We start from the raw sequence: 12,541 nt of genomic DNA, 5'->3' as shown, positions 1-12,541 counted from the left end.
GGGGTGTCCCCCCATGAACTCCGGAGCCACACTGTGCCAGGAACCGACACTGAAGGCCAGGGCTTGAAGGGCTGGGCTCCTGGGTTCCTTCCCTCTCCCCACCTGCTGCCCGCCGGGCATACCTACCTGTGAAGCACACGGGGCATTTGAAGGTGCCGCCCATGCCCTCAAAGCTGTGCTCGATGAGGTGACAGAGGAGCTTGGCCGGGGAGTCGAACATCTGGTTGCACAGCTTACACTCATGGTTGATGCCTTCCTCTGCAAGAAGAACCACGGCCGGTCAGCAACCCTGTGGGCCACATCCTCCTGCTGGAGGCCACGCCGCCCCCAGGACACCCCAGGTCAGCCCTCCATGACCCACTGGAACCAGAGACCAGGGAGGGGCGCCATGGATGCTGAGACCCACCCCAGCTCCAGGTGCTCCAGCCTCCAGAGGCTGCCAGACCTGAATAGCTGGCTCTTGGATGTGTCATTTGCTATGACTTCTTGCTGGTCTAGCCATGCAGTGTGCGAGCCATGAGCAGCAGCTTGCGTCTCAGACTGTATCATAGAGGATAGGGGCTGGGATGGGGTCGGCTTGGAGGAGGGGGTCCAGCTAGAATTTTTCAAAATCCAACAGACCATTTATCGAGCATGTACTGTGTGCCAGGTACTTTGAGCTGGGGATTCTGTGGGGGAGATAAGTGGATAATGCACTTGTCCCCATTCCAGTGATGAGGAGACAGATGATCAACATGTAACTCAGTGTCAAGAAGTGGGGAGGGAATGCATGGAGCTCCAGAGGTGAGAGTCAGAGCAAGGCCCTGATGTGGGTCCATGTGGGGCCACCTGGATGGTAGCAAGGGGGCGGGGACAGTAGTAACCCAGGGATGCACTTTAAGAAGGGCCTTGGTGGACACTAGAGGGCTTAGGGATTCTACTCTAAAAGGTCTGGGCAGCCACCGGAAGATACTGAAAAACACAAGAAAGTGCTCTTCTAAACATTTTGAAACAGATGGTCTAACCAGTGCTCGCAAACAATGGGCAGACACTCCATGCTGCTTCCAGATCAGAACATGGCTCCATCCCTTCACCTGGGAGCTGCTATGACCCCAAACCTTCACTCAAAGGCGCCCAGAGAAGGGAGCGTGCCCCGAGGCCAGCAGAGCCGAGATCTGGTGCCCCTGCCCGGAACCAGCAGGATGGAGTTCAAATCCTGGCTGCTTTTTCCAGCCACATAATCTGGGCATCAGTTCACTCTCAGTAGATGGTGGCCACCTGAGTCCCCACCTCACAGGGCTGGCAAGAATGAGTGCGGTGCACCTGTGACCAGCATGGCCTGCTGGTCAGTGGGGGAATCGACCCAGCTTGAGTGTCACTTCATCCAGGGTTAGAGTCTGACTCTGCCACTTACTGCATGACCTTGGACAAGTTACGTAACCTGTCTGGGCCTCAGTTTCCTCTTTGCTAAAATAATAGCAGTTCTCCTTAACAGTGCACACCTATGAGAATGGCCAAAATCCAGAAGACCGACAACAGCGAATGCTGGTGAGGAGGTAGAGCAACAGGACCGCCCATTGATTGCTGGTGAGATGCAAAATAGTATAGCGTCTTTGCAAGACTGCTTGGCAGCTTCTTATAAAACTAAACATACTCTTACCATATGATCTAGTAATCTCACTCCTTAGTATTTACTGAAAGCAGCTGAGAACTTAAGTTCACACAAAAACTGGTACACGGATCGTTACAGTAGCTTTATTTAATATTGCCAAACCTTGAAGGAACCAAGATGTCCTTCAGTAGATGAGTGGATTCATAAACTGGGACAATTCCAGACAATGGAGTATTGTGTGTGTGTGTGTGTGTGTGTGTGTGTGTGTGTGTGTGTATGTGTGTGTGTTGGTTGCTCAGTTGTGTCTGACTTTTTGCCACCCTTTGGAATGCAGCCCGCCAGGCTCCTCTGTTCAAGGAATTCTTCAGGCAAGAATACTGGAGTAGGTTGCCATGCCCTTCTCCAGGGGATCTTCCCAACCCAGGGATCAAACCTGGGTCACCTTCATTTCAGGCAGCTTCTTTACTGTCTAGGCTTCCCTCATAGCTCAATTGATAAAGAATCTGCCTGCAATGTGGGAGACCCCAGTTCAATCCCTGGGTTGGGAGATCCGCTGGAGAAGGGATAGGCTACCCACTCCAGTATTCTTGGGCTTCCCCTGTGGCTCAACTGGTAAAGAATCTGCCTGCAACGCAGGAGACCTGGACTGAATTCCATCGGAGACCAAATGGATTCGATCCCTGGGTTGGGAAGGAAGGAAAGGCTATCCACTCCAGTATTTTGGCCTGGAGAATTCCATGGACTGTATAGTCCATGGGGTCGCAAAGAGTCGGACACGACTGAGTGACTTTCACTTTCACTTTCTTTACTATTTGAGCCACCAGGAAAGCCCACAGTGGAATGTTATTCAGTGCTAAAAAGAAGACAGTGAGGAACCTCAAATGTATATTACTAAGTGAAAGAAGCCAATCTGAAAAACGCTACATACTGCATGATTCCAACTATTCTGGAAAAACCATGTATGCAATAAAAAGCTCAGTGTTTACTTGGGGGTGAGTAAGTGGATGAATAGGCAGAGCACCGAGGACTTCTAGGCCAGTGAAAATATTCTGTGTGACATTATACTAATAGCTATACGCTGCTGCTAAGCTGCTTCAGTCATGTCCGACTCTGTGCGACCCCATAGACGGCAGCCCACCAGGCTCCCCCGTCCCTGGAATTCTCCAGGCAAGAACGCTGGAGTGTATGCATCCAAACCCATAAAGCATACAACACCAAGAGTGAGCCCCAAGGAAAATTTCGGACTTCAGGTGACTATATTGCTTCACTTTAGGTTCACCTTTGCAAAAAAAAGGACCATCCTGGTGAGTGATGTTGATAATGGGGGAGGCTATGCACGTGGGGGGCAGTGGGATAGAAGGGATAGGTTTCAACTTTATTGTAAACCTAAAACTGCTTTTTAGCGGACTTCCCTGGTGTTTCAGTGGTTGAGAGTCCTGACTGCCGTACGGAGGGACGTGGGTTCCATCCCTGGTTGGGGAGCTAAGATCCCATACGCTGGGGCACAGCTAGCCCCACTCGCCCAAACTACCGAGCCCACACGCCTCACCATGGGTCACAGCAGAAGACCCCACGTGACGCAATGAAGACCCGAGTGCCACAACTAAGACACGACACGGCCAAATAAATAACTTTTAAAAACTGCTTTTAAAAAACCTTTGAAAAAATTTCTTAAAAAAAAAAAGTCAGTCCCCGCCCCCATCAAAACAGCCTTCCTCTAACAGCTGATGTGAGAATTAAACGAGTTAATACTCCTTTAACACACGAAAAGGGGTTTTGACCGGTCTCTGGCACACAGCAAGCACTCAATAAGGTGTTTGTTGCCAAGCGTGCGGGTAAGGAGGAGAGTATTATCTGGGACAGCCAAGGACACAGGCTCCCCCTCGGGCTCCCCCTGGGAACCAGCCTCACCAAAGGTGCCAGGTGCTGCGATCTGCCCTCAAAGGCAAGAATTAGGTAGCAGAGGGGCTCTGCCAGTGGCAAGGTACAGTCACAGATGGGCTGAGGCTCCTGGCGAGTCCCTGGGTCCCCCAGGCCCTGGCAGGGGCTGGCGGGGACAGCAAGCATCCCTCTGGCCCAGCCGTTCCCCACCACCCCCCCGAGGCACCCCAAGGCAGAGGCAAACACACACGTGCGTGCGCAGGTGGGCCTGCCCCACATAGCCCACTGGCTGCAATCTACCGGGTGTTTGTCCTGCCCCTGGAGCCGCGGCAACTAGGCCACATGCACCCGACAGAGACTCAAGCTGATCTTCCATTTATACCGGCGGAAAAGGAATTCATTGACAAGTTTTGGGACACAGGGCAGGCTCAGCACGCTCGCCGCACAGGCCCCACGCACGTCCGCCACTTCCCTCGGGGAACTTCTCATCATAATTAGAGATGGCCTCCAGTGTGGGGGACTGCCTCAGAAGACCCCCCAGTGCACCCCCGCCCCGCACAAACAATGCTTCTCAGAGCCTGGCGCAGAGTAGGGAATGAGTGAATGAGTGAATGAATGAATGAGAGATAGCACCCTTATACACGCTCTCGCTGTTAGGATGCGGACATCGCCTGCACATTAATGAGGCAGAGGTTATGTGAAAATGATGGCTGTGTAGAGGTTTTTTTTTTTTTTTAAATTGCAGTTAACTGAAGTTTAGGTTTATAACCAACTGAATCTCAGAAATCACCCTGCTTGTTGGCAAAATTTCTAGGCAAGAAAAAAATGGGTTCAGAGAATGAGACCATTTGCTGAGGTAACACAGCTAGCTAGGGGTGGTACTCTGAACAGGATACAAAGCCCTCCCTATTCGTGCATATCCCACCTGCCCATCACCTCCAGGCAGCCTCTGGACTATGCCAGCTCACACAGGTGGCCCTTCCTGGGCACAGGCAAGGTTCATCTGACACATCTTAAGAGTCTTCCTGATCCTGGCAACGAGGCTGCTGCTGCTGCTGCTGCTGCTAAGTCACTTCAGTCGTGTCCAACTCCGTTCGACCCCATAGATGGCAGCCCACCGGACTCCCCCGTCCCTGGGATTCTCCAGGCAAGAACACTGGAGTGGGTTGCCATTTCCTTCTCCAGGCAACGAGGCTATGCGCACAGATAATGTCTTCTCCTCTGGTCCCCAAAGCATCAGGCTACACATAGGCCTGAAGGAGGGGCTCAGAAAATACTCAGGGACGAGAGATGCCCTGGCCAGAGTGGGCTCCCTGGGCTGAGACAGCAAAGGAGGATTTACAGTTCTCTGCCGAGTGGGGGCCTTTATCCACTTGGCTGTGAATGGAGACCTGCCCATCTGATACACAAATAGCGAGAGGACAAAGGCTCCCGCAACTTATAAATCAGAGAAATCATGTCTGACAGTCACTTTCCGTTCTCTGAGCGCCGAGCAATTCATCAGCTGGTCCCCCGATTCCCAGACGCAGCTATAGCCTGCACCCACGTTCATAAATATGTGCACAGTCAGGCAGTCCTGGAGCTGCAAGCCGGTTCCAGGGCCTGAACAGCCACCATCTGAGCAAATCGCAGCCCCAAACCACCGCCCATGTGAGATTCCGGGATAATGAGATAAAGAGTCGGTAGACAAGTTGAGGAGGGTTGTTCCCTTTCCTCGCTCCCCATCTAACGTGCTAAAGTGTCCAACCTGGGAGACAGGAGAAGGCAGATAAAACAAGCAAAAAGTAAAAAGTGGGGGAGAAATAAAGCTTGAATGAAGGCTTCCCATAGACCTAGGAATCTCTCCCACCTTCTGATCTGTAAATCTTCTTCCGAAGGAGAAGACCCTCTCCCCACCGGCAGGGGCTGGAGGTGCTCCCGGGGGTGTCCATTACGTGTACCTCTGCCTGTAAAACCATCCAAGAGAAGGTGGGGGGGCTTGGGGGCTGCCCTAGTTACTGTGCAAACACCCCTTTGCATGCCTATGACCTAATACCATCCAGTCCACAGCAACAGAAAGAATTCACTGCCATATCCCTCTCACCCCTACCGGTGCCGGCAACCTCTCATTCCATCCCAAGTTGCGGGGTCCGCAGATAGAGGCACGCTCAGAGAGTTAACTTCCCTGAATTATACAAGATCACACAGGCTCGGCGATACCTTGGAGCAGAATGACAACGCTGTCTGGGAGCCCGCGGGCCCCTCTGCCCCCGGCGTGGGGCTGGAGGATTTTGTGAGTGAAGATGCACAATCGCTCCCTCTTTTTTTTTTTTTTTTAAGAACACATGACCGACATCCATAAGAGAGACCCACGCAATTCAGGTGCATTATGCAGCCCTACTCATTTGTAAAGTGAAACACAGATTTCACCTGCTCACCGTACTGGCTCTTGTCTCCCAGTCCCCCTAAGTCAGGGCTGGTGCAGGCAAATCTATTGATTTATTATGATTAAAAAAAAAGAAAGAAAAACCCAAACTGCCAAACAAACAAGCCGACAAGCACGAAAATCCCAGAGTCCCTCTCTCCCTTCTATTTTTTTTTCCCTCTGCTCAGGAATAATAAGTGTTAATTTTACACTTCATTTCTCAAAAAAATAATAGGATGTGCTTTTGCTTAAAACCAAGTCAGCCTGCTGGAACCTTTCAGGCTGAAAGTGTGTCAGCCCAAAAGAGGAGCGGAGGGCTTTGTGGAAGAGCATCGTGCCGAGATGATAGCTCCCTGTAATGTCCTCGGTACCGACTTTTGTCTCCAAAAGCATTTGATCCCTGGCAGACACATACTTATTTCCATACAGGTCTTGGGGGAAGCCAGGAGGAGAGAGAGCTGATTATCAGAATCCTGAAGGTGAAGCTCAGGTGGGCCCCACTGAAGTCAAAGGCAGGCCTGGGCACACACTCGGAGGCCATAATTTGCTGCCTGGGAGGGAGGGGCAGCCAGCTGCAGTGGGGAGGGGACAGGGCATTGTTCTTGGATTACAACGCACTGAGTGTGACCTGTTCCCGCCAGAGCCGTGGGCCCTGCCTGGCCCTTCTCTAAGCAGGGACCCCAGTTGGAAAAGCCACCATGAAAGCAGGAATGTTCATGCATATACCTCTCCAGGAAGAGAACCAGTGACTGCTGCCTGTTTGGACAGGGCACATAAAAAGACGTCTCCATTCAGGAAGCAGTGATGAAGGACACAAAAGTTACAACCAGGAACACTTGGGTTTGAATCCCATTTCATCACTCACTTGCTCTGTGTGTACTCGGATAAGTTCACGAACCTCTCTGAGCTTCAGCTACTTTTGCTAGAAAAGGGGAAGAATCATCCCAGGGTTTTGGGAAGGTGGCCAAGCAGGCTTGTTCTGCCACAAGACCTCTGCCCTCACTGAGACCCTCCCCGGAGACCATCTCCTCATCCCCCTCCCCTCACTGCATCCAGGGGTCTGCTCAAACGATGCCGCCTCCAAGAGGCCTACCCAGACCCCCACCCCAAAACAGCACATGCAACCCATCCTTTCTAACACCTTAATCACCTTGAATTTCCTTGAGAGTGCTTACCACCATCTGGCATAGTACAGAGTTGATTGTGTGTGTGTGTTTTTTAATTCACTGACTATTTATCACACACACACACACACAAAACACAAACACAGACACACACACACACAGAATAATATAAGCTCCACGCAGGTTACTTTGCTCATTGCTGTCACCAGTGCCTAGGACGGGGACCGGTACCTAGTAGGTGCTCAGTAAATAGGGAATTAATGATTTCCATAAGGCACTTACTACAGTGCTTAGAAAATGGGGTGGGAGGGCTGGTAAATGCCAGTTACCAGACACCGATGGTTCCCCCCAAACTCTCAGGACTTATGGCTTATAAAAGCTGTTCTTGCCTTCAGGAACTTGCTTTTTGGATCCTCCGAAGATGGCCTGGTCCAGGATTATGGGCACCAAGGGGGTCCCTCAACAGACAGAAGAGGAAAGGAAGCTTAGAGGGCAGGGCCTTCCCAGGGAGGTGGCAGAGTGAGGCGGGGGTGGGGACCCATGCTGGTCACCACAAGCAGCCCTCTCTGGTTTTAGAAAATACCAAAAAGGCCGCGGGACTTGAGACCTGGGACCCAGCAAGCTACTCTATGTTCCTCGATCACCCCAAAACTTCCGGTAAGAAGGACAGCAGACAGACCCACCCTCCATGTTTCCATGATCGAGCTGGGCGGGCCCCCTTGTTGGTGCCGGTGCCAGCTCCAGGTGACAGGAGCACTGGGGACTTTTCCCAGGTGAGGCGAGGAGGCAGGGCCCACAGTGACACAGTCTGGGCCAGCCCCGGGCTTTGGCATTGTCCCTGCCACAGCATCCCTGCAAACGGAAGGAGCTGCAGAGTGTGCACGGGCTGCTTGGCTGAGCTGAAATCCTCTGTCACCAGCTGGGGTAATGAACTTCACCAGGCTTCAATCCCACAGCACCAGGCCCACCCCAAGAATCAGCTGCAGTAAAGACCCCTGAGGTCCCGGGGCCCAGGCTCAGTCCCATGCAGGGCACATGGCGATAAGGAAGGGGAGGGGCACAGAGCCCAGCACTCAGCCAGGCCAATGAGAAGGCAAGAGGAGGACCCTGGGAGAGGACCCCACTGATGCCACCCCCATAAATAACTAACCGGAAATAGACACCAAACAGGTAATAGAAACACGGGCTGATGGGGAATTCCATCCTTTGTTCTCTATAAAGAACAAAGACCTTTTGGCAAGAAGAGAAGAGGGCAGGCAGATAATGATATCAGGGCAGCCAGATCAGGCTGTTTATCTATTGATGAGTCATTAAATACCACAAGAAATGAACTGAGGTAAGCCGACGGGAAAGGGGAAGGGTGACATCTGGGCTGGGCTTGACAAGGGGCAAAGGAGGAAACAGGTCCGGGACCCTGTAAGCGGGGTCATGGGCTGAACTTGGGATCCCCAGCCCCCTAGGTCCTGACTGCCCAGGAGGATCTACATCCCTGCTGGGCAAGGTGCGGTCCTGGCATCACCTGGGAGCTGGTCAGAAATGCAGAATCTCAGCCCCCACCCTAAGACGTGCAGAATGAAAACCTGCATTTTAAAAGCACCCCAATGATCTGAGTGTGCATTCAAGTTTAAGGAGCTCTGAGCTCTATGACAGGGTTTCTGAGGATGTTGACTCCTTGGAACCCTGTTGTCATGAAGCTGTAGGTTCGTAAGCATCACGCTGCAGCTCTCACCAGAATGGTATATTGCGGATCTCTAAAAAGGAGGAAGGTTTTCCAAAGTTGCTTTTGGTCCACGCTTTTCAGAAGGCTGAGAAATCCTCAACAATGGGAAACACTTTCCTGTTATCATGACTGGGATGAAAACGATGAGGGTGAATTTGGAGGGAAGACTCTGGGGTGGGTGGGTGGCTGACAGACCCCAGGCTACCTCAGCACCCCCATGGCTGCAGATTCCCCAGTGCCAGGGTGCTCGGGGCTGCCCAGCACCTCCCATCACTCCAGAACATGCAGCCAGGGCTTGAAGGCATGAAGGCATGCCCCACCACCACTGCCCCCATTTTGGGCCCCCATTTTCTTAATTAATCCTGGAGGATGGGCTGTGCCCTTCCTCCTCCCCTCAGGAGCACCTTCCCAGGCCTCTCTGGCCAGGAGGGACCCATCCCACAGTCCCCCGTGTTTCAGAAAGGCTTATAAATGAGCTCTGGCAGCCTGAATTGGGGCCCCACGGGGGACCCAGAGCCTCTTCAAAACAGAGCCCAGACAATTAGGCAGTCTGAGTTTTGAAAGGCTTGGGATTGATGGCGTGGACAGTAAAAATATCACCTGGGGAGCTGGGTGTAGTCCTCTGAGGGTTGCCTGAGGTCAGTTGCCATGGCGACCGAGAATGAGCTCAACCTTGTAACTGACCCTTATCTTTTTTTGATCTGTGGGCCACTTGGGGCCAAGGCTTGAAATCAACTGGAAAATAATCCGGTCACATATCAGAAAGAAAACTATTTATACTTATTTACCCAGGTACCCACCAACATCCCCCTTCGACAAGGATGCTGACGCCACAATAAACCAATGTGGCATGTCCACACGGAGGCTACTGGATGGCAGAAAAAGGGGAGGCTGAATTCCTCATCTTGGCAGAAGGAACCTCTGTCCGCACGCTGGCAGGCAGATGCTGGTGGAAAGGGTTACCCTCCTTAGTGCTGCACATCATCCGCGCTGGAAGCGTTGGGCCCTCTTGCCATCCAGTAAAAGTCCACCAAAGGAGTGGGACTCCGAGATTTCTCCTCTCATTTGCTACTCAGGCGTGTCATTTCAGCCTGGCTAGGTCACTAGGCTGCCTGGCTTTATTCCAGGGTCAGAGGAGGCGTGTTTCCAGCCTCAAGGCTGGACGGGGATACTGGGTAGTTGTCCATTGCTCTCTGCACCTAGGGGAGGTGTCGACATGGGGTCTGGGGAAAATAGGCTGAGGCGGGACAACTGCAGGCCCTCCCTCCTCGCCCACGCCCCGGACAGACTGGCTGGCTCAGTCGCCCGTACATCCACCCCAGGGTTCCCGTGGCAAGACGGCCATCTGGCCAGGGCTCGTCTCCAGGACACTGCTATCCCACATTGCAAGAGCTCACTCACTATCTCCTCCTCCAAAGCTCAAATCAGAAGACTCCAGATGGTTCCACTGACCGACTGCTCCCAGGAGCCAGGTCAGATGGATCTTAGCTCGGGGTCAGCTAAGCCTGAGCATGATTCTGGGTAAACTGCCCTTGAGATTTCCCATCACAGCCCACAGGACACTTGAGCTGACTTCCTCTGACCCACCCTTGTTTCATCAAGGTGCTCTTCTTTTGGGGCAGGGGGAACACAGTTGCAAATGAGGCAGCTTGGAGGATATTCCTGGCTCCCCTCAGACCCACGGGGTGACTCTGGGCTGAGCACGTTCCCTCCAGGACTTAGTCTCCCCATCTGTGAAATGGGGAGAAAGTTGCCTCCCTCACAGGGCTGCTATAAAGACTAAAGAAGGAGCAGGATTATAACATCACTGCCAGCGCTACCTACTATCACTGCTATAGGTCTTTCCCATTTGATTTGACCCTGAAACTCCACGCCCAAGGTCCTATAACACAACCCCTCTGCCAGGGTCAGTGGGGCAGAGGAATCCACCTCCACTGAATCTTTAAAGAGCCATTGCTGCTGCTGCTGTTGCTGCTAAGTCGCTTCAGTCATGTCTGACTCTGTGCGACCCCATAGATGGCAGCCCACCAGGCTCCCCCGTCCCTGGAGCACCTGGCAAATAGCAGGTATGCAGTCTATGTTACATCCACCCACAAAATAGCTCTGGGCCCATTTTCCTTGTCTCTATCCTCTTCCGCCTCCACACCACCCCCCATATTTGTGACTGCAAAAGCTGTGTTCAGACTCAAACCCTTCTGTTCAACTGTGGCTCACTGCAGCTTCCTGCTTGCAGCCATAGGAGTTCACCTCTCCATCCCGCGAATGCTCCTGCTACCAGAGTTTCATATTTCTTCCTGGGTCTTCTCCTAGCTCCTTTGTTTTAAAACTCAATGGGATATCTATGGAGGTCAAAGCGGAGCCTGAGACAAGGACATGACTCAGGTTCAGGTGACCCCCTCCGCACGGAATGGTCAGCCCTTCCTCATAGCTGGGCTCCTGCAGAGAGCTCCCCAAGGGCCCCATCGCTCCAAGCAAGAATCTCAAACAGAGCCTGGCCCAGCTGGACCGTATCCTCGATGAAAGGAGGCACCTTCCAGGGCTAGGATCTGCTTCCAAGCTGCTAGGGAACCTAGCCCTGGATGGTTAATGAGAAAACGCACCACCTTTGTAAACTGGCTCTGCTTGCAAACTTCTTTGGCAAAAGAAAAGTCACCAACCAGGCCCTGGACAGGTCCTCCAAGAGACCAGGTGATCTCAGCTACTTTAAGGAAAAAAAAGTGAAGCAGTGAAAAGTGTTAGTTGTGTCCAACTCTTTGCAACCCCATGGACTGTAGCCTGCCAGGCTCCTCTGTCCATGGGATTGTCCAGGCAAGAATACTGGAGTGGGTAGCCAATACCTTCTCCAGGGGATCTTCCTGACCCAGGGATCGAACCTGGATCTCCTGCATTGCAGGCGAATTCTTTTCACTGTCTGAGCCACCAGGGAAGCATACTATAAGGAAAGAAAGCCAATATAACAGTGAATGATTAAATCAACCACAGACTAATGAGAACTCAAGGGAAAGAGAACTCTTGGAGTTCTAAAGAATCCAAACTTCTAGAACTTGAGCCTTTAAGGGCTTGAAACATCCTATTGATGATGACATTCCATGGCCCGTCTCACACCCTGCCCCTACCTGCAAAAGACCAAGATGCTCAGAAAGTGAAGATTTGGCTACATTCCCCAGGGACCCACTGGGTTAAAAACAAATAGCTTATTCTTCTTAACACAAAAAACACCTATTGATGTATATCCCTGATCTTCAGATTCAAATTTTCCACAACAAGGCAACTGCTTAAAAATCCATCATGCTAATAATCCTCAGATTAATGGCCTCTAATAACATACAATTAACGTGACAGGCAGGCTGCAAAACCCTTATTGTCACCAACCCTGCCAGGGACACATGAATTACCCATGCTTCCACAACAAGGGTTTCCTCTGTGGCTGACATTTTTTTTTCCCCTACCGAGATCATTTTTTAAAAATGAACAACAGCAATGCGTCAAAAAACCAGACAGCTACACACGTGCACACAAACCCAGGGCACCCGTGCAGAAGGCAGGTATTGCCACTTTTTAAAAAGTTTTCCATCCAGGTAGACACGGACCTGCCCCTGCAGCTCCTCATACGTAAAGCAAGAAGACCTAGTGTTCAGCCTGGAAACTGCAATTCACCACTTCCTCCCCTCTGACCGTATTAGCCAGGCATCTCTCATCCTCAGCAATATCCTGGGTGAAAAAAAAAAAAAAAAAAGTGACAAGAGTAGAAAGTAACGACTGATGGCTATTGCAAAGTTTTCAAAAGTATGCACCTGCTAGATGCGAGGTGTCTAAAATGG

The 12,541-nt window shown here is 51.8% G+C and overlaps 1 protein-coding gene across 2 annotated transcripts in view; it reads right to left on the bottom strand.

Annotated features, from left to right (window-relative positions):
• ZNF423 (zinc finger protein 423) overlaps positions 1 to 12,541 on the bottom strand; it is a 288,075-nt gene that overhangs the window by 33,485 nt on the left and 242,049 nt on the right. For both annotated transcript variants that reach the window (XM_027513678.1, XM_027513677.1), the window contains one exon: positions 127 to 258. In XM_027513678.1, the coding sequence (XP_027369479.1) occupies positions 127 to 258 (132 nt within the window). The remainder of the gene's footprint in view (positions 1 to 126; positions 259 to 12,541) is intronic.

Source organism: Bos indicus x Bos taurus, chromosome 18 (assembly GCF_003369695.1).
Source record: "Bos indicus x Bos taurus breed Angus x Brahman F1 hybrid chromosome 18, Bos_hybrid_MaternalHap_v2.0, whole genome shotgun sequence".
NCBI lineage: Eukaryota > Metazoa > Chordata > Mammalia > Artiodactyla > Bovidae > Bos > Bos indicus x Bos taurus.
This window is presented reverse-complemented; position numbering and strand designations above follow the sequence as displayed.